General features: G+C 40.7%; 1 protein-coding gene across 1 annotated transcript in view; it reads right to left on the bottom strand.

Annotated features, from left to right (window-relative positions):
• Positions 1–1,092: 1,092 nt before the first annotated feature.
• CDH13 (cadherin 13) overlaps positions 1,093–24,074 on the bottom strand; it is a 488,994-nt gene continuing 466,012 nt past the window's right edge. Inside the window, exons 11-13 of the mRNA XM_026059344.1 lie at positions 17,110–17,252; positions 2,641–2,874; positions 1,093–1,331 (exon numbers count right to left, since the gene is read on the bottom strand). Of these exons, the coding sequence (XP_025915129.1) occupies positions 1,093–1,331; positions 2,641–2,874; positions 17,110–17,252 (616 nt within the window). The remainder of the gene's footprint in view (positions 1,332–2,640; positions 2,875–17,109; positions 17,253–24,074) is intronic.

Here is a 24,074-nt window from a genome sequence, read left to right as displayed (position 1 = left end):
TAGTCCCTTTCAACTTCAAAGAGCGTCACAAATGTTAGCTATTTCTAATTCTCTCACAATGACCTTCATGCTAACCTTTTGGGATAAAAGTAATATACTATAAGGAAAAAAGAACTGACAGGATGTGTAATCAAGTATACACCAAACCTCAGATGTTCAAACTCTCTCTTCCTTGACCTCTGTCTCTGCCTCATGGTAGATTATATCTCATCAACAGTGTAACATCTTTGACCATGGTGCAGGTATTAATTCACTATAAAGCAATTTTATTAACATTAGGTGATGGCAATAATCCTTGAATAATAGATTTACTACCATAGCTATAGGATAAAGCTATTCCTTTTCTTACAGATAAGGAACTCAGAAAAACAGTGTATCAAAAAATTTGCTGAAAGCTGTCACAGGGCAAGCCAGGGCTGATCTAGGGGTTTGAATTACTGCTCTTCAGTCATTATGTTGGATTTTTTTTACTCCTTCCGATTCAAATTATGAATTTTCTAAGACTCTTTCAGAAAACTTTCTCAGAGCAGCAGAAGTTTCCCCTACATATCACTTTTCTCTCCCCCAGCCCAGATTTGCAATTCTGATTACGAATTTTGGGTGTCTCTAACCTCAGGATCTTGAACAAGCTCCTTAGTTCCAGTTGCTTGCGTGCTTTACACAGAGGAATAGATTGAAGCAGACAGTACTGATTTTCATGGTGACCCAGAACAGCTATTGTTGGAAGAACACCTTTAATCTCCTGATTCTGTTTCTGAATCGAATTCAGGTGAGGAGAGATGAAAGAAAACGTCTCACAAATCTGTTACTACAGCTGTACTTCTTAGTTTATCATATGCTAGCTTTAATTCTCTTTGATTCGTCTTAAATTATTGCTTCTATTTGCAGTCACCTCTTAATCTGACAACCAGGCATTTGCTGCTATTTTTTGACTATAAAAAAGAATTCTCCCCTCCTTCTTTCATATAGCTACTTCTTCAGGAAGAAAAAAATCAGTTATTGCACTATGGGATCAATGTATGAATTTAACTTCTCCCTTGGTAGGTTTTGTTATGAAGTACATAAATGAGCTGCTAAATAATGCTTCATTACTTACAGTTCAGGAAAAGACTTACAAAATAAACTGAAGAGTGAAAGAAGGATAAGGGTCATGCTGATGTGAAGGGCATCGGTCGCACTGCAGTCCATTTTGGATTTCTTGCAGGAGCACACTTGTAATTTCAGTTCTGTATTGTTAGTCAGAGGTGGTTTTCCAGAATCTGTCACTGAGATCGGGATGTTGTAATTGGCCTTTTTCAGGTTTTGCAGCAGGATGACCTGGGCATGAGTATCTGCAAAGGATAAGGAGGTGAGAATTATGCAGCCAAATAATGGTTGCTTGGGAGGGGAGAAGAACCTGTAAGCAATCCCAGGCATGCCACGGTTACCCAGGGAAATTAAGAGGAAAATGAGAGCACTCAAAGTAAAGGATTAGAGAATAGAATCAGAGGTAAGAAGAGGCAGGTAGAGAAATTCTTTTCAGGGACTTAGAGCTAATTGCAAACATACTCCATCAAAAGAAAGACTTTCAAGAGTCCCTTTTGTTTGAAGGTATTATTTGCTTTGTAAATTATTGGAAGAATTTGCCTGTGGAAACTAATATACTAATGAAATACTAAGGTATGTTATCCCCAAAGCAATACTAGAAGAAAGAATAAATTTACCCCCACTGCTCCCAAAACACCCTTCCTGCAGGGCAGCACAGATGAAGGTGCTCCCCATTGCCCCTTCAGATCCACAGATCTGTTCCACCTGAGCAGCAGGGAGGAGTAACAGCTTTAGGTATCCAGGAGAGCGTGTTAACTCTTTAAGGGTTAAACAGAGTGGTGGTTTAGAGACTGGAGAACAGCAGAGTACTAGATAAATGATTCCTCCCCACTGTCCGTGATAGTGGTTTCTGCAGGCAGGCAGACATCACATCCATCTTTAGTTCTTTCTAAGCAGACTGAAGTGAACTGCTAAAAGATTCCATAGTAACAGAGATAAATAGTACATACTAGAAAACAAATAGAAATAATCTATGTTACAAGCAAACATAGTTTTTTGTGCCCACAATTTGCCATACAAGTATTCCGCAATTGTATAGCATGCTCTTTGATCTTTTTAATCAATAGTGTACGGTCCCTACGCATTTGGGTGTTTTATTTGTGAATAGTCCAAGTACGTGAAGTCAGGAAGTTTTTCAAGTACATTGCTAAAGCTCATGCAAAAGTCTCATGCTGTCCTGCAGCAAAGCCTCATGTGTCTCTCATATAAAAATTCCATACAATGAAATATGGTAATCTTTGCAAAACTGTACATCATCGTTAGCCCTTGTTTAATGCAAAGCTAAAAGAGACAAGTGCAAGCAATGTATTAAGAAGAGGAACAAGTTCTGATTTCAGTGAAGGTGCAGACAGACTGCTAGCACGTCCCCCCGGCAGCTGCTCCTAGAATGAACAGCACCGGGCAGTGCAAAGCAGCGGCAAAAGGTCCGTCCTGCAAGACCTCCATGCACAGAACTGCTCTCGAATCTGCGCAACGCACAGCCCTCAGCAGGAGTGTACTGGGATGCAGGGGAGGGAGGACTGAATGCGTAAGCAAAAGAAATAACAGACTTACTGTTAAGCTTGGTGATTCTCCACAATTTATCTGGGCCAGATTGCTTACTCAGTTCAAACTTGAATGGATCTGTATTGGGATGAAGATCCTTATCCGATGCTCCTAATACCACTACCCTGAGATCTTTTGCATCATCACAGACTTTTGCCAGTGTTGGATAAAGGAATGGGGTATTGTCATTGACATCCTCCAAGGTGATGTGTAAAGTTCCTGTACCTGTCGCAGGAGGGTTACCTACAGGAAAAACAAGCAGATATTGATTAAATCATGCTTTTATAAACACTTTGCTGCTCTTATTTGTACATGACTACTCACAATTGAAGATCATTTTTATAGTTCTTACTTCTGCCACACTAAAACTATTGCTTAAAAAAGCTGAAGCTTCACTACCGTAAATCGCTGATATATTTTCAAAATCCAGCCTGTTTGATTTTTTACAGTATGGACAATTATTCTAAGGAAACCTCTGGGAGAAGAGTATTTTGGAGTCAAAACAAGATTAGGACATGAATAGATACCTGGAAAATAGTCTGTTCATAAGCACCTACTGAGAGAATCGCAATGGGAAATAGCCCCTAGGTAGACAGACTGGTATTAAAAGAAGCAAGAACAAGACAAATAGCAGAAAAATGACAGCAGAGGGGAAGCAATTTGGACAGCAGGGGGTCCATAAACAGCACAGGACCCGATCAGTCCCCAGCAACCCTTAGGACCACGGTTAGTCGTGTTAGCAGAAGGGAAACCTGTGAACATACAGCTCCTGAAAATGAGATCTTTTATTTATCCAGAGGCACCCAGAGTCAGCGGTGGCGTTTCAGGCTTGCTCAAATTATTTGCCTGCCTCCCTCAAGCCCTGACCCGACCGAGCCAGCCTCGGAGGTGAGGATGTTGCTTATGTCCCACGCCGCCGGCATGCACCTCGGCTGCACGGCCAGGGCTGACAAACTGGCCGCGGTGCCGGGTGCCTTTTAACGCAGCCGCCTGCCCACGGGAACAGGGCTGAGACCAGCACCTCATTTCGCAGAGGTCAGAGAGGAGCTCGCAAGTGGTAATAACTTCCAGGCGCTCCCGACGTGTGCCATGGTCGAGCCCGTAACCTAGTGCTTTCCGTCGAAAGCTCAATATCTTATGACTGATCCCTCCGCCAGCCCGTCTTCTCTGCTCTCCAAGCTTTCCGAACGCACGTTTCTTCCTTCACTGTATACCGTCCTTAATGATTTCCCCCTTGAAATGCTGCACTTCTGCAAGGGTTAGTTGTTTTGCTCGTTTTTCCGTTTTAGCACATAAAATATGCTCCCTGCACTTCCGCTAGCTATAAACCCCGGAGCAGATCGAAAGGATTCAAGAGGTCGTACTTAACCTGTAAACCACTAGTGCGACGTTTCATGGTGGTTTTAAGTTTAGCACTGGAAGAGGTACGCTTTAGCATAATTACCCTGCATAGAGCAACCCCATAAACTAGGGAATTACTGCTGCACTGTGAGCGCAGCCAAAGAGAGAAGTAAATACCCTGTGGTCTGGATCTGATAAACTACTAACTGTAGCAGCATGCAATTAGTCCTCTTAATGACAAATGTTACTAATGGTGACACTTCATCCATTTCGCGCACGCATAAATGCATAACAAAGACAGAATTTCCATAGTTCTTTAGCTTTTTTCCCCCCTCCTCTCTCACTTTGTCATCACAAGGGTTAGGGTTGAGTTATTTTTAATGAAAAAGAAATTATTTTTCACTTTTTATTGCACTAATTGAATTTGCAGAAAGTCTCCAATACATTTTTTGTTCTTGATATATTATTAAGTAAAGTCATACGGCAGAATGGATGAAAAGACATTTGAGTATTTGAAATATGATCATAAAAGCCAGCCTTTCATGCACTTAATTAAACTGCTGTCTTTAATTTTGAATGCATTATTTCCACACTGGACTGATAATGTCTCATGCACTGCCCTTCTTATCTTTCTCTGAAGTCAGTAATATTAAAATCTGCCTTTTGAAATTAAGAAGCCAACAGCATTATGAATATACTGTTATTTTGTCAAAGGCAGATATGGCTGCATTTTCTCTACCATGCTAATGTTTCACTACCTTTATACGGCTTACAGGCCAGTCAACTATTACGCACCAACAGGGAAAAAGGAAATTGCTTCTGTCCATTTCAATGACATATTCTTTGGTTGTTTTATTCATAAAGATTAAAAAAAAAAATTTGGTGATTTATGAAGACTTCCAAAAGAAAAATAAGCAAATGTCAAGGTCATAAACTGAAGCTTGTTAACACCCACGTCATTAAAAAAAGGAACAAAAAATGAATCAAGGAAAAATGGTCACAACATATCCATTGGGAATACATGACTTTTATAAATTTGACACTATTATGCCTTTGCAATAAGAACCATTCAAAAATCCCATGATCTCTAGTCAGCTCTGGTTTTGAAATGAAAGTCTTTCCCTAGCATATTTTAATTCTGAAATAAAACTTCGCTCAATTTTTATTGTAAAACTTTGCAGCTGAAAGCAGGATTAATGCACAAACCAAGCCATAAAGGGCTCAGTCCAACGACCCTCGGGAGCGGATTTTCAAAAGAGCTGAAATGAACAGGCCGCTCCTACTGAGGCTGAACACTTTGAACCTTTAGGTGCCTGAACAAGAGCCATTCGGCACAGATAATTTCCAGTTCCTGCTGAGACTCCCACAGGTTGCATAGCTGTGAATGTAATACAAGAGGCATAGGAATGAAATGGCATTACTCGCATGTGTAAAAGCTACTAGAATAGGTACTGAGGGCCCAGGCTGCTAATTTCATATTTAATAAAAATGAGAGCTTGGTATCAAATCCTGATTTTAATAATCTAGGACAAGACTCAGGACCTTCAAGAGTAGTTTTCAATGAGACCTCAAAGCAAGTAAGATCTTCCTGGTCAGGTAAGGTTTGTGGGACTGGAACTTTGATCAGCAACACTAAAAAGGTGCAGATGCATCTTAGATCATGCTGCAGCAGCAAATGTAAGATATACTTATTTGAATTGCATCAGAACTGGAAATGTCATATCCCAGCATTAGACTGCATACGACGCTTCTGATAGAAGTCTTCAGTTAGGCAATAGCTACTGCTTTTGTAAGATGCAACAGTCAAAAAATAGACTAACAAAAGTAGTTTTCTTTCATGAGTTAGAGACTGTCATAGAATATGATGGYGTCTATTGTCCAGGAGCTAGAAGCTTTAATGCCAGAGACTGTTACCAGAAGATGTAGATGTTAAATTGGATTCTAGTGCTATCACTATAAATGACCATTTTGCTGCCTTTATTTAAAAAAGAATAGTTTCAAAAGAAATATTCTAGAAGTAGACATTTTGGATGCTTCTCTATACTTGTATTTTAATGAAATACCATGCAAAATCATATTGGAATTATTAGTATAAAGTCTTAAATTATAAGCCCTCTGTAGAAATACCTGGCCAAGAAATTTGAAAACTGGCATTCATTTTTGATGCTCTAAGTTCCTGTAGGAACAATGACGGCATTTAGACACCTAACTACTCAAATGGGACTGCCACTCACATAGTTAGATTCTTAAAAGATACCAGTTACACACAATGATGGCCATGGACTAAGGAGACATTTTTCTTAAGTATCAAGACTTATACAAAATGGCATATCTAACAAGAAATCTTATGGTTGAATGGCTGGTGATGTGTTTAATCTGAGTATAACATTTTTCTATGGACATGAAGAGGCCTTTCATGTTCTACTTTTTAGTTTTCCTACAGAAATGCTGTTATTTACAGATTTCTAATATGGCTGACTTGTACTCCATGAAATTAAAGACAGTATTTGGACTGCTTTGAAACTGAATTAAGACATTTTTATTCAGTGTAAATTCCAGTATCAACAGCTCTCATTTATTTGAAAYGACAGCAAAAACAGAGTTGGGAATCACCACATAGCAGGTGGGATTTTCAAATATGTCTAGCACAATTAGAAGCCAAATACCTCTAAAAGTCGTTGGAAGTCGAGCACGTAATTTTGGGGGGTATCCAGAGGAAACCTCACAACGTGATCGAGGGTTGCCCATACAGCATCGTATGTCACTGCACCCCGTGAGCCCTGAGGACACCTGCAGCTCTCTTTGCCTTCCCTGCTAGCAGCACCCGAACAGGCTGGTACACACTTCTGCMCCGCGTGAGCATGTCCACGCTCACGTCTAGATGTCTGACCGCACCTTGGGCAGACCCGGCTACGGAAGCCTTAAAATGGTCAATGCAGATGCCAATAACTGTGTAGCATCCAATCATTGACACGAAAATTGGTTTTATGTCATGTTAACTCAAAATGTGACTTTTACTGAGCATTTTGAGTTCAGACATTTGTTTGACTTGATGCTAAAGAAGCCTCAGGGAACACAACACTGGCTGCACCGGTATCCGGGCTGTGCCCACCTGCTATTTCCATGTCCAGTAGTGTTTTCTTCCATTAATGGAGCTCTGTCAAGAACAGCAACACAGGAAGAAATAATTCAGGCACTTCACTGTTGGCAACTCAGCAGTTCTCATGTTCAGACACTATATTCCCTTCTAGGGGTACAGCTGGACACGGTGGTGGTGAAAAGCTCGTTGCCACCCATCTAAAATAAGTTGCCAGCACATACTTTTTGAAGCCGGTCAGAAACATTGCTTTAAACCGGCAGAACATTTTCAAGGTGGGAGAATTSTCTAAATACATCTCAAAGAGAAAACAGCTCATAAAAATGTAATCCTTTTCTTGCAGCTGTCCCTTTCCTATTCTGCAGCAAATCCCCAAATTAACCTAAAAGATCTCCAGAGCTACTGAAATTCCCTGATGGGCTAACGACCCTGATTGCACTTTGCAAGCTTTCAAAAACATATTCAAAATGTTGAAAATGAACAGTCTTGGACATTTTGGATTACGGTGAGTTTGAATTATCCTTGAAAATGGCRATACATATTCCTTAAAGCTGTAGAAACATTCTTAAGAACATATCCAAGTAAAACAATTAATTGAACATGCTACTTAAAACTTGAAAACATATTCTTTGGTCAACAGCCCCCAAAATCAACGAATGAAATTGATACTGTCCACCCTACTTTGAGCTTTCTGAGTCTTGAAATTTTTAAATCCCTCTTTGGAATAACTTAGCTTTTTTTTTTTCCTTTGGAATTAGGCATTTAAAATATTTTCATTAGAAATTTAAAAGGTGTTATAAACTAAACAAATTGGATATAATGAGAACATTTGTTCAGCTCACTCAAATTTCATTTAATTTCTGAAAACCAACAGAGAAAGCCTCAAGAAATATTTTCYCTTCTAATTTGACCATGCTTTTGCTTTTCCAAGATTTGGCCAAGAAAAGGTATGGGAATAAACATAATAATGAGAAGAGCTAATTTGGTACTGATTCGGGATCTAATGAACCCAGAAAWGAAACTTTATATATGCGATTGCGAGCCAAGGTGATTTGCATAATCTTTGAGTTAAAATTGCTTATCCAGGATGTCTCTCRAAATTGTTTGGCTACTAACTTCCGTTCATTCCTATTAGCATGGAAAGGGCATATTACTGGAAGAAAGCATGTTGCAAGAATAGGGCAGTGGTGGTGAACAAGACAAAAGTTTCCTTTCCAATTCTGCTAACGCTTTTCTGCCTTGCCCTTTGTCAACTGATCTTTTAAAACTAGCATAAGAAAAGTGCGTAGCAATGTTAGTCATTAGTGTTTTCTCATGCTGTTGCTTATTAAAGAAAGCAAGGCAAATCCTTAGCTGGCCTAACCTCTGGTGACATTGTATCATTTAATAGGATGTGAGTCAGAGTGCCGTATCTCAGAGTCATTTCTCTTATTTTTAATTCATGGTAGTGTTGCGTCTAAAATGGTTGATCTAAAATGAAACATGTTGCACAAGGGAGAAACATGGATTATCAAATGCAGAAAATAGATATTTGCACACACTATGTGAAAATGGGCTCTGAGTATATTAGAAGAAAGTCAGTTAACTTGTAAATAATATAATTTGTTTAGTGGCACAGCTAAGGAACAAAGCATTGATAATCAAAACATTATCAACTAACAAGAAAAATGCCAGACACACAAATCAGAAAGTGTTAAGACTAGAAGGTAATTAATGAGACAACATGTTTTCACTTAGATTTAGGAAGTTGTTCACCTAATGGCAACAAAACCTAAACATATGAAATCTTCTGTATTTAGAACTGTAATGTTTTGTATCTTGGTCATTACAGCAAAGAAATATTTATGTAAATGCCTTTACAGAACATATCTATCAGAGGCAATTAAGAAAGAAGGAATTTAATTTGAATTATTATACTTTTTTTTCAAGAACATTGCAGACCTGGAATTCTAGCAAAATTTATCAAATTTCCAAAGAAGCAAAATCAACCATTTTAGAGAATCCAGCTGCTACGCAAATCTGAGCCACAATATTGCTTGATGCCAGAACAGCTTTTAGGAAGAATGGAGCATGCACTGTCCCTTTTCACACGCTCATTATGAATGGTAAAAAGACTTCTGCACTCATTTCTTCTTATCAAATTATACTTCCAGGGCCATCAAATTCATATATATTGTCTATGTCCTTCTATGCTATGGTGCAGAAATTACGAGGCCATTTAATTCCTAGAGCAAGCAGCTTGCCCTCTGCCAGATGTGTGGGGTACCAATTGCCRTACAGATTTCCTTGCAGGCTGACAGCGTGAAAATTCACCTAGTCTAAATTTTCCTAGACTATTTATGGTGTACCAGTTAGCAGCAGTTTTTAGTCCACTTGCACTTGCATTTATGTAGTCCACAAAGCTTGATTCTACCTTTGGCTTGCTGTTTTGCTGTTAACAAAGTTACACAGATACGAAATGAGAAGGTAGAATGAAGTATTTGAGTTATTCTAGTAAGAAAAATTTTTCTTCATATACAAGCAGAAGAAAGCCTTTGAGAATTTGGATTTGCTAATTGCTGGCACAATTACCTCTCCACTGACCCATCATGAATAAAGCTGTTTTTCTTAAATCTTCTATAAACCACATTTGAATCATAGTTATATCAAGGTCAATTTGGAACAACTCTAATGATGTCTACAGAATTTCTTTCATTTTACTCCTACATAACTAACTGTAACATGTAGGACTGCCAAGGCACTCTCCCTAGATATGAATTTCTTCCAATTTCTCTATTTTCAGCTTCAGCTTTGCTCAAAGGAGAAGCTGGAGCTTACTAGCTGTAAAATGTGTTCTCTGGCCTGCTTTCAYTTCGTTGTATTTAATACAGCAAGACAAGAGGAGAACAAACAGTGACAAGCGCAAGCTCCCAAACTGCTTGGAGGGAGCTCCACAGCCAGCCTGTGCAACCTGGGCTTGGACAAGGCAGCATGTTCTCGCTTTGCGTGCTCATATTTCAAAGAGGGACTGTGAGAAGCAATGTTTTCTGCCTTGTAATGATACTGTTATGAAAATCACAACTGAAATTTCAGTTTCCCCCTTCATGGCTCTGTTCCCCCTCCATACGCTGTTTTTCTAAGCAGAAAATGTGGGCATAGCAGGTAACGTGGCAACAGGTGCAGGCATCAATCCCATTCAGACAGGCATATTGCCATTACATTTTGCATTCAAGTTGGAGTCTACTAATGGTTCCACTAAAGTAAATGGAACAAGCAGAGTGGGAAGATACCAAAATCCAGGTGGGCTGCTCAGCATCTGACATATTTGAAAATCGGTCTCATAAATGCAATATGCTGGCATTTTCTGTAAAAGAGGTCCCAAATTTCCCATGACTGGAAATTTCCCATTTTAAAAATATTTATTGCCATCTAGATATCTTTTTTTTCAAGATTTCTAAAATAAATAGTCCTTAAAAGTTGCAATCCTTCAATCATTCATTCAAATAATATATGCAGATCCTATTTTTGAGTAATTACATTTCAAAAGAGCACAGCTCTTTCAGCATATCAAATTGCTACTGACATATGCCATCCGTCTTAAATACTGTTTTCAGCATTCTAATTTCTTTTTCTAATCATCAGTCCGTGATGACAAATTAAAACAATATTTTGTGTGCAATTCATATTTTACTGGAATCTAAACTGGCAAGAAAAGGATGAGTATTCAATTTATTTTCTCTTCTCAATTAATACAGCAATTAAGATAAGGGCTATAAAACTGGCTTAATTGGGTTGCCATGGCAACTAATTGCCTGATTTGTTCAAAAATAGCATGTTTTAGGTGGAATCAATCTGTGGTAATTTAATTATGTACATCATGAAGCAAGAAGACAGGTTAGATACATGTAAGGAGAAAGTCTAATTGCAAGTTGTTACACATCTCTTTGTTACTCCATTTTTTCTAGCTGTTGTCTGTTTCTGTTCATTTTGTATTGTACAGAATGATAATTCTGCTTTTTAATGATGAGGAGCATCGAGACTTGTGCAATGAATGAGATTTTGATTTGCCTGGATTTAGTTCAGCTGGCCCCTGGAAACGAGGAAGAAAGTTAAAATCCGAAGCTGCCTCACTCCTTCCTCATTTTCCTTTGAATGTGCAACAGGGAAACCGAACCGGTGCCATCCAACTAGCTAATTTATACACACGCGACTCGCCATGGAAAAGTGATATCCAGCTTTTTTAAAGCCGGCCAGTGCAATGCCGAGACAAGCCCTGAGATCTTGCCCTCCTCCTCGGCGCTCACCCTTCACCTTGCGCAAATAGGCTCCACTGCAGAGAGGTGCTTCCAAAGCGGCGCCCGCTCCTGCCGCTCCGGCCTCCCCTCGGTCCTGCCCAGACTGGCCACGCGGCCCTGGAAACGCGCATGATGTCAGAGCCTGGGGACAGCGATGTCGCAGGGCAGCCAGCCCCGGGCAGGGACGGCTCGCTTGCACTCACGCCGTCTTGCAGCAAGGAGCTGGGATTACCGCRGGCAGTGATTGAATGTTTCTAAAGCTCCGTCGGTTGAAACTGAGAACCCTTGACTCCACCTCTGAGCTCCTCCAACATATGGGATGGATGCCACGTTTTTAGYGACTTTCATCCTCCTCTGCATATAGGTTTAACGTAGGAGAGGTGCTTGTATTTGCCCTCTTTGCCCTGCAGTCCTGGTGATGGGAGCAGCATGGGCAGAGGCTGGCACCCTTGCGGGCTCCGAGTCTGTCTCGGAGGGAGACCTTCGCTGCCTGCCTTTGGGGGTTGGATTCCCCCCAAAATGAAATGCAGAAATGCAGCTGGTAACTGCACCTAACCAAATCCGCAAGCCTGGCCACTGGGCGTTTCATCCCTTGTCACCAACAGTAGGCATACCTGAATAGCACAGATGATTTTCCCCGTATCAGGCAAGCAAAGGTGAGCAAAGTTATTTTGCTGAAGATATGGAAAAAAAAAATCATACAAGGGGAACATTAAATAGGGTATTGTGCCATTCTGCAGTAACTTCCATGATTATTGCATACCTTAAGGTAGATCTGCTTGGATGTATTTTATTATTCCTTTCTCCCTCTTAAGGAAAGGGAGAAACCAGTTCAAGCATTTTTAGATTTTGCAGGAGTCTTTTGTAGCTTCTCCAATTTTGATGTTTCTGTCCCCCCCTTACTTTTTCTACATTGCGACTCAAACTCTCAGAATGCATGGAAAAAAAGATGATTCCTGCAGAGTTTTTAGAATGACTGACCTTACAAGAAAAACATACAGGTATTCTGTTTCATGGTAGCAATCCCAAATCCTCCAGTTTACGATAGGACTGTAGGAGGGCTACTGAAGAACATTACACCACAGTAACACAGCAGATCTCCTGGCAAGACTCTTCCAAGCAGATTTCTCAAACTCAAATGATTTCTTGCCTGTATTTAATGTGTGTGTGTTTTACAGGTATACTCCCAATAATTGCATTTTTTGCTTGTGGTATTGCATTGTTTTTAAAGATTAGAATGCTAAATTTAAGAAATAAAATGATCACCATTATCGGCACTTTCCTTAATTGAACGAAGCCTCTGACGTTTTCCAAGTTTGCATAAGCCTGACTTTGGCCCATTATGAGCTCATTCGCAGATTAAACACAGTTCATGACACTTTAATATGTTAACTGCTTCATGATATTTCCTGCCAGTATTTAATTTCTTCTTTAATAGACCAGAGACTATGTCCACGAAAGTCTTTAATAAAAAGTTTTCAAATTCTAAAGACACTACCTTGACCTTTACTGAAATCAAAAGTACAAAGCAAATTAGGATATTCATTCCAAAAAGTCCTTTTAAAACTGAAATTTCCCCCAATAAAAGGTCAGACTTTATTATCTACAAAATTAATACCGTGTCCATCAAATTTGCTCTTACACATTGTTTCAATTATGTTTGGAAAGTCCGAGAACTGTTTAGAGCAGAAACAACATAATTCACACTTAACTACATTTTCTCCGCAGTTAATTTGATAATGCTGAAAAAGAGTACCATAAAGCTCAAAAAGAATATCATAAACAACTAAACTATTTCCTGCAGTAGAATGATTCCATTTTCTATGGTCCGTTCACAATTACTATCCTACTGGTAAGAATATTTTTGTGATTTACTGAAAAAAAGATAAGGATGTTGTGGCCCATGGATTTATATAAAGAGCTACCAAACGTGAAGCTCCTGGTTTAACTTCTGACTGAAACCTTCAATATTTTACAAATAAGGGGAAATGCCCTGGCCGGGGTGCCAGCGCCCCCGAATCCAGTGCCAGGCTCCCTCCCAACATCCGCAAACGGGAATGAAGAAAGTATCACCGTGAATTATGTTTTGAGCTGTCTCCACTCTTTAACCAAAATAGGAGACACAGTACAGACAGTTTAAAGACAAGTGGTATTGGAATATGATGGCACAAAAGTATCCATTCTGTTATTATATTAACTCTATATGCTATGACTATTTATAGAAATTCATAGTTAGTTAGGACTAACTTTGTGTTGGGGTCAGACTTTGGGTCCCTAAAATGCAAGAGCTGAAGCATGGCAACCGTTTCTTGACTTAGTTTTCCGTTTTCCCTTGGTCCTAAAAACCAGTTTTATTTCATTTTAGAACCTTGTTTGATTACAAATGTGCCGTTAAAAGCCAGCGAACAGCTCGCAGCCACCCTTCCAGATCAAGGGCCCACGTTTGCAACCCCTTAACGCGGGACTGCCGGCGGCACCGACCGCAGCCGAACGCAGGGGAAGCTGGATCAGCCCCGGGTGATGCGACCGCAGGGAAACGGCGACCTCTAAATGAGCCAGCTTCTCCCCCCAAACCTCCCAAGCGCCAGCGCGGCGCTTCGCCYGGGCAGAGCTGCCGTGGGGACCTCTTCATCCCGCTGCGCTGCGCGCTGGACACTGCCCCAAACTCTGCCCTGTTCCCCTGGCTGGAAAAGCAAAGGCCTGGGCAGCCCAGACTTTCCCGGTGCAGGTGCCAGGGCTTCTCAGATTTCACTTCAAGGTGAGTCACAGTAACAGTTATGAAGGGAGGAAAAAAAGACTGTGACGTGCTATAAATAAAGAGCTTGCATTAGACAAGAACAAAATCTACATTTAATGAAAAACAAACATACGTTTTGCTCTTGTTTCTTTGCCAGCAGCCATACACAATGGTGAAAGAAATAGCTCACATGAAATGCTTTGGAAAAAAAGAGTCTCTGATTTATTATGTTTTTTCTTTTCTCTTCTCTTTGCCCCAAGTCTATTAGCCCGAGTAAATGACTTGCTCTATTGGAAATGCCAGTAAATTTTCAGCTTACCACCCTATCTCATCTGGCAATTCTTAATCCTGCCAAAGGCAGCCCTATCACATAAAAATCTTAACCATATTCACCGATGTTAAATAGACTACACTTCCTAACTTGAGAAAAGAGATGGCTTTTACTTCGCCGTTTGTGCACAATGCTGTTTGAGAGAGAATGCATGCAGTTACGTTCAGTCTGACTTTCCATTTTTAAGCTAACAACCTTCTTTTTAAAGTCCTGAAAGAATTCTGCATTCATTTCATATTATTCTACCACAATTTTACTTGTCATCTAATGTAATATCGCTTCTCGTGGTGGACATTAGCAACGAGCGGCTAGAAAAATCAAGCGGGTATCAGCTTTGCTAGTTAGCATCGGCAGCGACCTGGAAATCAGCCGGGGAACAGCTCTGAGGGACATTACGAGTCATAACCCCAGGGGACGGGGCAGACCCCCAAAACAAATCATTGAAATCAATTAAAAAACTTGGCGGCTGCCCTAGCCGTAGGGTCTGGGCTTCGCAAGTCTGCACTGCCAGCACGTACGGGCCAAGGCAGCAGCACCGCTCCTGCAGCCGAAGGCATCGCGGCGCGAGCCGACCGTGCGGGAACCGGCGTTTGCCAGGAGCTGCTGCAGCCCGGCCGCCGCCGCGGTGCCGCCGTGATGCCGCCACGGTGCCGCCGCGATGCCGCTCGCCGGGGCTGGCCAAGGCAAGCGGCTGCACGCCACCTTCCCGGCTGCATCCCACAAACTCCACCGCTGCACATTCATACAGACCGGCAGGTAATCTTTCCGGTTTCYGACCTACCTCCAAGTTCATTGCGTTTCACTAGCTGCTCGGGAATTAATCTGGGGTGATTCAGAGCTCGAGGTGAAYACCAGCGTTAATACCAGCTATTTAAGGCCTGCTACTTACTGCCGCCTCCACCTGGGGCTGAGCTCCGCGCGGCGAAGTCGTGCAGGACTCGCCAGTGATCGCTATTAGCACCTTAGCGCGCCGCCGCTAAACGCGCACGTGTGCTTTCTAATGACTTCATTCAGAGGAGTCGATAACGTCCGAGGAGATTAGCCGCCACGCTAACAGTACCACAGAATTACAAATAAACGCAGAAACAGCCGCTAGAATTGGACGCTGACTGTATCTCGGTTGAAGCCRTTGTCTCTAACCCAGCTCTTCTGTGGCCCTGCTGGTCAGTGCCTGGACTCCCTTCCCTCCCCTCATCTTCCCAGCGTGGAAAAACATCTGTGAATTAAGAGAGGTCACCTAGCTCCCAGCAGGGAGGGTCTTATTTCCTTTCCTTTCCTTTCCTTTCCTTTCCTTTCCTTTCCTTTCCTTTCCTTTCCTTTCCTTTCCTTTCCTTTCCTCTCCTCTCCTCTCCTCTCCTCTCCTCTCCTCTCCTCTCCTCTCCTCTCCTCTTTCCTTTCCTTTTCTCTTTTCTTTTCTTTTCTTTTCTATCCTAACCTATCCTACTTATTTATTCTCTTATTTAGAATAAATGTCAGTAATGAGTGTTACTGCACTGAGCGCAAGATAAAAATCCACACAAACAAGTAGGGAAAGTCCACTTCCATTTAGGCTGCTTTCTGCAGCTGGAAATATTCAGCTTTTTGCTCCTTCTTTTCTCTTTGGCAACACGGCTGTACATGACTCTGCCTTTAAAACATACACAACTTTGTCCTTTTGCAAATCGGTCCCGCGGTAATACTATCCTGACTTTTTACTTATTCACCATAGGATTACATTTCCCAGGGTACTCCATTTTAACACGCCTTTAAAAAATCTTTATCCAATAGCAAATAAAAGACAGAAATAAATTTAGTGCTACATTTTTCTCTGGAAATTTCCTGATAAAACATATATATGAATATATAAGTAAATCATCACCTCAGCAGAAAAAAATTTTCTTTTCTATTTAAAGAGATATTTTCTTTTTTCTGTCAAGGCCTGCAAATGTTTCCCGAGTTATGTGGTTACAAAAATGTAGAATTACCCTCCTAAAAAGAACATTTTACAATTCATCACCAGGACTAAACCAGCTGCAGCTGTGAAAAAGCTAGCTGTGAAAAAGTTAGCACATTAGCTGTTATATTACAGAAAAAGCTTTTATTTATTTTGTGCCTTTAGCTCTGGAGATTTGCAGGAATGTTCAGGATTTTCTCTGTCTTTTTCTCAGCTACAGAAGTTACTCATACTGAATTTTCACTAGATAGTTTAATTCAGATTATATTTGACAGAAGGAACTTTAATCCACAAAATACGTAAAAAATATTGCATTTTAACAAGAGTTTTTGCTTATGTTTTCCTTGTCACTGTCATTGAATGTTGAATAAGATACAATTCAGCATATCAGGACGAGCCGTTATTGGTATTTAGGTGCCTTAGGCTTAAGAACTGCTCAAATATTGTGAAGAAATTAACTCTGATAAAGATAAGTTATTATTTCCCAAGAACGTTCATACGCTACTTACATCTCAGATCTTAGTGCAGGAATAAATACACGTGACTCGGCCTTAAAYCAAAGCTGTCCTTAGCCTGACGTTTAAGTTTACCCCTCTATCGTCTGCTGGTCCCAACGCTTCCGAATACCTTTGGGAGGCCGTTTCATCAAGCACTGAAGCACAGCCTTAAGTTTACACGTGCGCTTCTTTGAACGGCAACTTTCAAGCAGAGAAAAAATAATACAAACTTTCAGTGTAACGGATGTGATCGATGATAGCTACTCACCACTGTCTATGGCCAGAAACAGGGCAGTGTACACGTTATTGTGCACGTAGGGAGACTCACGGTCCAGCATGGCGGTGGTGCCGACGGTGCCRTTGGTAGGGTTAATTTCTAGCCAGCCCGCTGGATCCTTGTAAACTGAATACCTAAATAAGAAGACAAAAGCCATCAAGAGATTACACATCTAGGCATGAAATGATTACAGTGCTACAGGAGAATATGTCTTTGCCCTCACTGGCTTTCACGGGGTGGAAAAAAACGTAACTTAAACCTTGCGCCTTCCCCTTGAGTTTAGGTCACTATCGTTAGGCTCATTTGATAGATGGAGGAACATAGAGAGGTATTGGCTAATATCTTTGGACACATACGCCCCAAAGCCCAGCACTGAAATCCGTATTTAAAACATTAAATAGAAGCTGCTTCCTAGTGTCAATCTTTGGCGCGTTACACACCAGAGGATCTGACCACTTTTACGTACCGCCACACCACCACCCATGGACCAGTATCTACGGGCCCCAGGAATATTCTCATATTTCTTCACTTTCCAGACTCAAAATCTTGTTTGGAGTAGGAGTTATTTTTTAATTGCTTTTCTGAGTGTTCTTCATTTGATTGATTATTTTGCATGGGGCTGGAGATGTGAGAGATGGTGGGGCATGGTGACAAAAAGGCAGTTAGCCTATGGATTCATTCGGACTCTCTTGGGAGTTTGTTACCCAACAGACCCCCAGCTTGCACAGATTTATTCTGCAATTTCTGGTCTGTAGTTCCCTGCTTCTATGATCTCAAGGAGATGCTCAGAATCCTGGCGCAATTCAACCATGTAAGCTTGAACTGAATGAGGATTTGAAAATGATGTTTATCAAGGTGACTCAGTACATAATTCACTTTTGTGCTTTCTTTGCAATAATCATCACAAATATTTAGACCCTGATACTGAAAATATTTGCAGAAATTGCTTAGTTTATGCACTAAGAATTGCCCCACTTGACTGAAGTAAGACCATATGAAGGGTCATGATTAGGGCCTGATTCATAGCTAAATATATTAAATAATATAACAACACAGAGCTGAATTAACTGGCACAAGCTCTCTCTCCAGTGAAATGTGTTAATATTTTAAACCGAAATTCCAATCATATAATCGATACATACTACAATAAGCTGTTTATCTTTTTGTAGTGGATTGTTATAGCTCATAAACAGCCATGAGATCTTCCACAGACATCTTGAATTACAAGTAATTGACACAAAACCTGTTACTGTTTAATGAGTATGTGCCAAGSCAGCGCCTCTTAGTGACATTCATTTAAAAGGTGTGCTATGTTATAATGCTGCCAAAAATAATTTATCAGTGCAACTATGTCCTGAGGGAACAATCAAAAGTAACAGATTTGTTAGAGGGGAAAAAAGGTAAGTACAATGAAATAAAATGGCAAGTGCTAGCACAGGAACAAATAAATTGCAGATCAACAAATAAAGGCACGATCCATTGCTTTGGTCTCTTGTATCTTCTGGAAGGCGGAAAGATAAGTTGTGATCCCTCTAGCAAACGGTAAAGGCATGCCTGTTAGCACGGCTAACAGCAAGGCGAGATGTTCAGCTGCCCCATGCGGCTGCCGCCAACCCCCTGGTCCCGGGTTCGGACCTCCCAGCCCTGTATAACAGGGGCTTTTTCACTGCCCAGGTGTTTTCCTAGGCACAGACTGACAGCTTTGGTCTGGGACTGCTAGACCTGGAAAAGGCCAGGCAGGGCCACAGCTCTGAGCGGGTCGCTGGTTGTCTGCGACGGACAAAAGCGTCATTCATTATTCCTGCAGCTAATTTTACTGTGTCTGAACCGTAAGGGTGAGCATTTGCTGAAGCCGGAAGAAAAAGAAATGAGAATGGCCTAGCGCATGGCTCGAGCTTAAATTCTGTCATTGAGATGGCACCGTAAAAAGCTACTGAGCAAACTGAAGAATGGGAATCGTCCGTCCCCCAGCCCGGGAATTTCCCCTCCAAAATTTGAAATAATGCCATGTGAKGGTGTCATTAAGCAACAATGTCATGTTTTCCTGTAACTTAAGAAAGATAAGAATGGATTTAATTAATACTAGTGTTTGAATAATAAATCCTGGGCCTGGCCACCATACCATTCAGCAAGAAGAAAACTAAATTCTTATAAAAGAGAGAAATTCTGGGCAAACTGCATGAGCTAGGCAGTGCACATACTTAGGTCAGAGAAAAGCAGGACAGACCCATGGATATCTTGCCCCAGCCCTCAGATCAGGTATCCATCATCAGCTGGTTTAGCTAGGTTAGCTGGAAGCACAGCAAGACTTCAGTTTATGCTTCAGCAAGCACAGGGCTCCAGGATCTTTACGAACTGGCCATGTGGCCTATAAGTCCCTTTAAATAAACTATTCTGCAGATTAACAGTATACTTCAAAGAGCAATACAGTACTCTCATTTCAAAAGAATGAAGGTCCAAAGGAAAAATATTGTTTTGCCTCCAAAAAACAACATCGTTTTCAGCAGAAAGCCTTCTCTTAATTCATCACAGAAACATGTCTCTCATCCAAAAATCATCTGTTTCCTCGTGAAGTTTTTTTGTGTACTTCTAGGGGAAGTGATATTATCCTACACAATATGAACATGGCTAACTTCAGGGGTGAAAAGGGTCAAAACTGGCCAAGTGGCTGCTACGCTTGACCTGGCGCCTGCTCCAGGCTTGCAAAGTTCAATCTCTCCCGGGCTGCTGAACCATATCGACTTCGCCAGGGCCCCACGGGAGCACGCAGGTGTTCAGACAGCCAACGTCGGGATCAAAATTCAACAAATCCAGCCATGAAAAATTCCACTTATTTGTTAGCCATTCCTATGTTAAAATCTATTAGAGGAGAGATTTGGAAACCAAAACCATTGGGAATTTATGGGAAAAAGAGACAAAGACTGAAAACCTGTGGCTTCTTTGTGGTCCCCCCTAAGTCACTCAGAGTTTCCCCATGGGGCAGAAGTTATCTCTTCGGGAATACGCAGGAAAGAAGCAAAGGCAAATGCTAATATATAGTGACTGATACATTCCCTCAACCCAGCATGTACTTCCACTTCATAACCATTTAAACATTAATCAATACATGAGCTTTATCTCCCATAAAAATGAGTGCTAGAATAGTAACAATGCAGATCATTATTTCATTTCACTTCTTTGTTTCTTTTTTATTGCTGTTTTTATAACTTTGCAACAAAGGTATGCACAAAAAATATGAAACAAGGGCAGCCTAAACAATTCCTAGTCTATTGTAAGACAGCAAATTCTCAATTAACCCCAAAACAATTTAAGAAGATTCAACACTTTTAAAGTAATGGGAATTTAAAATGAATTGTATTATCTTCCCTGATTGCTCTACAAAGCACTGTTGGCTGTGCAAATAAAAAAACTGAATTGTGTAACCTGTGATTTGGCACAGGATATTGTAAAAGCAGTACTTTGTCTTTCCCACCACATTTTTTACTTATTGTAAGAGTATATTGCAGTACAGTTAAGATGATTGTTCTTTGTTCCTTTTTTTTGAGGGTTCCGCTAGCAAAAGGTTTAGAATAGACTCATTAAGAAAAGCACTATGTAAAAAGTCATAGTGGTACAGAATACAAAGCTTCGCTTTCCACTTTTGACTTTAGTGGGATCTGCTGATTGCGCAGGAGTTTTGAAAATCAGACCATTTATTTAGGTGGTTAAACATGAACTTATGTGCCTACGTGTACCCACTCTGTTTTGAAAGTCATAAGTGCATTAATACACCTGCTGCAAAGTATAAGTATACACCYACAAAAAGATGCAGAGAGGATAGAGATGCAGGAAAAGAGAATGCAAAACRAAATATGGACTTGATCTATTTGGTACAGATCTAAAATTAAATAGCAAATATTTGGAAATATTTTAAAATTTATAAATGGCATCTTCCTCTTCCTGCAAAGCAGGAAACTAATTCAAAGACTGCCTCCTGGGGTTGGCCAGCAGACAGGCACGGTGCCCGTGGTTGGCAGCCTGATTAGCACGGAAGGCCGTTACACAGGACTGTGATGATAACATGGACAYGGAAGTGTAGTCAGCGCCACAGCCTTGCACTAGCCACAGAAAGGATTTCACGGCCAAGAGTGGGCTAGCCAAGGGGGTCACAGGAGAGCAGCCAGGCAGCCAGGCACAGATTCAGGTGCTGCTGTTGGCAGGGGCTTCCAGAGCTTGGTAGCTGCCAGACWTCCCCCATGTGGAGTCAAGGGGTCTTGGCTCTCATGCTTGAACAGAAAGAGAAGGAACACAAAATGGAGCATTTTGAACATATTGAGTATCACCACAACAGGAAAAAGCAGTGCCAAATCCGTGCTGCATGACACATCTGCGCCRGTTTGATGTGCAGTCCGCTTGCTGTGGCACTGCCAGGAGTTAAGGTGAGCGGTCTAGATAGGCTTGTTGGGGCATCAGCTTTTCAGCCTCRGACACCTGGAGACAGCTCAAGTTGTATCGCACAAAACCTACATGACCAACAAGATGCAACTGTTTTGAAAGCACAAAAGAAGTGGTAAAGTAGCATAGGCCCCACAAAATATCTTCCTGGTTCTGCAGCAAGGCTTTGCTACGATACCGCAGTACCAGAGGGCAAGAGACTGCAGGCAGTGAGCTGACCCTGGGGCACTAGAGAGCAGGGATGGTCCACCTCAGTTAGGACTCAGAGMAGTGGTCTTGGTGTCCTGGCTCTGTCACAACTTTGCTGTCTAGAATTAGGGAAGCCATTAATTCATGCCGTGCCCCCAACTCATAGCTTCAAAATGGTAAGGATGTTTCTCTACCTTGAAAAGCTGCTACAAAGRTAAAATCTATCAACAATTGCAAGAGGACTTAGAACGTACAGCAATGAGGGACGTCGAAGTACCCCGATGGACAGAACAGAAAAGAATAATTTGAATAGCTTTTTAAAGATGTAGACTTACAGGCATTTTCAGATTGTATAGCTGCTTAAGTCCTTAACATTTTTTTAAATATGTTTAAAATAGAGCTAAACCCAGATGACTCAAAATTCAGTATCTCCTATATATACATATATATGTGTGCATGTGCACATATATTTACTGGTCCTAGGTGAAACTGAAAGTGTCAAAATATTGATAGCAACCATTTTATAGTATTTCAGCCTGTTCAATCTGGCTGGCAGGAGTCAGTATCAGAAATATAACAAAGCTTATCTATACATTAGATTTCCAAATTTGTGCATTAGATTTCCAAATCACATTTGCAGCTTTTATGGATGCTGATCTCACTGACATCAGTGAAAAGACTATCAGACCCAATATTTCATCTAAGAAGTATAGATATACACTTGTATTTTGAATGAAGACTTTCACMTTTTGGCTCATTATCCACATTTCTGAATCCTCAGCAGTTCGCCTACATACAATTAGGTAACATATTGAAGTTACCATATCTGTCTTGCTCCTGCTGGGACTATATCATACAATGGCAGTCTCTGAAATTTTTCTATGAGCTTTTCATGAACTATTCAAGTAAAACGATCAGTGGGGAAGGTAACTTCATATTTTCCATGCTTAAGAGCTCAGCATGAGAATTCCCCTTTGTCTCTGAATGAAGAATTCTCTAAACACAGACATCATGTAATCTTTAGGTCAAGCCAATGTGAATTTAATCTCATTATATTAAATCCATCTGAAAAATTAAGAGCGACTACACTTGAAAAAACATTCACAGGTATTTGGCAGAGACCAGTGTAGCAATTACAGCATAAATATATGCACCTACATAAATAATAGTTGTTTTAAAGGCAAAACTAAAGTACCTCCCAAAATACAAGTGTAACAGTAAATATTTGGTTTAAAACTGYTTCGTGTTTCAGATGTTTTACATAGAGATGGCATAAAGTAGAGCTTTTAAGATCAAGCTGCAGCTCATCATGTTCCATCTTTTCCACTGTGCTATCATTACCTTTTGCCTGCACTAATTACGGGAGCATATGGTACGAGAAAGAGTAGAAAGTAAGCCTTATCGCTGTGCAGCAATTCCGCAGGCTGAAACATACCCTGGACTCATTAATGATGACACATTGCAATTTTTCTGCTGACTATACGAAAACAAAGGTATCCTGCTCCAGGAGTTTTTTCGGCTACAAGTTTGGGGAGAGCAACTCACATTTCCTATATGTACACTCCATGCCTTACACACCAGGGTCTCAAATCGTTCATCCCTTCTGAATGACGGCAACAGTAGTAATGCTCTAACATGAGCACTGTATTAACATTTGATTTTATATGAATAATTTTTCATGCAAATTCCAGGTTTGTTTTCTTCGACTGTTTATGCCAGTAAAGCCATGGGAAGAATGTCTTTGGAGCAGTTGTGGCTTTTCATTTTTTTCCCAGGTATTCAAACAAATGTTGAATAAAGTATATTAATTTCAAGGTACAAGTGAATATATATGTTTGCTTTCCATTTTATACCCAGGTGAAAATTTATTTTCCTTAAATTTTCCACTGTAGCTGCTAACACTGTCACACAGGTCACCAACAGATGATTCTTGGTCCTTGTGTTCAGCGTGACATGGCATGCATGCTCTATCAGCAGAGAGGAGGCATTATTAGGAATAACTCAGCTCACCATTTTAACAAAAATTCTAGCAATGAAATACAGAGATCACCAGTAAGACTCATATTTACTTATCACATTTGCTGAAAGCAGACTACCAGTAAGCAGTTCTGCGGAAAATCTATTATTCAAAAGGGCTTTTCATACCTCCTTTCAATACTGCTTCCCAACGCGCTTTCCCGTTTGGATACCAAAAGGTCCCATAACCTCTAAAGATATTAAAAAAGACCCATGTATAATTTTTTTTCTTCCTTTATGGCTCTTGGAGAGCTCTCTCCTTTCTACTGAGATCCGTATTACAGGATGTTTTCATATTCTTTTGTACATGCTGAACT

The sequence above is a fragment of the Apteryx rowi genome, unplaced genomic scaffold (assembly GCF_003343035.1).
Source record: "Apteryx rowi isolate R43461 unplaced genomic scaffold, aptRow1 scaffold_1, whole genome shotgun sequence".
Lineage (NCBI taxonomy): Eukaryota > Metazoa > Chordata > Aves > Apterygiformes > Apterygidae > Apteryx > Apteryx rowi.
The sequence above is the reverse complement of the archived record's forward strand: the minus strand, read 5'-3'. Positions and strand labels throughout refer to the sequence as shown.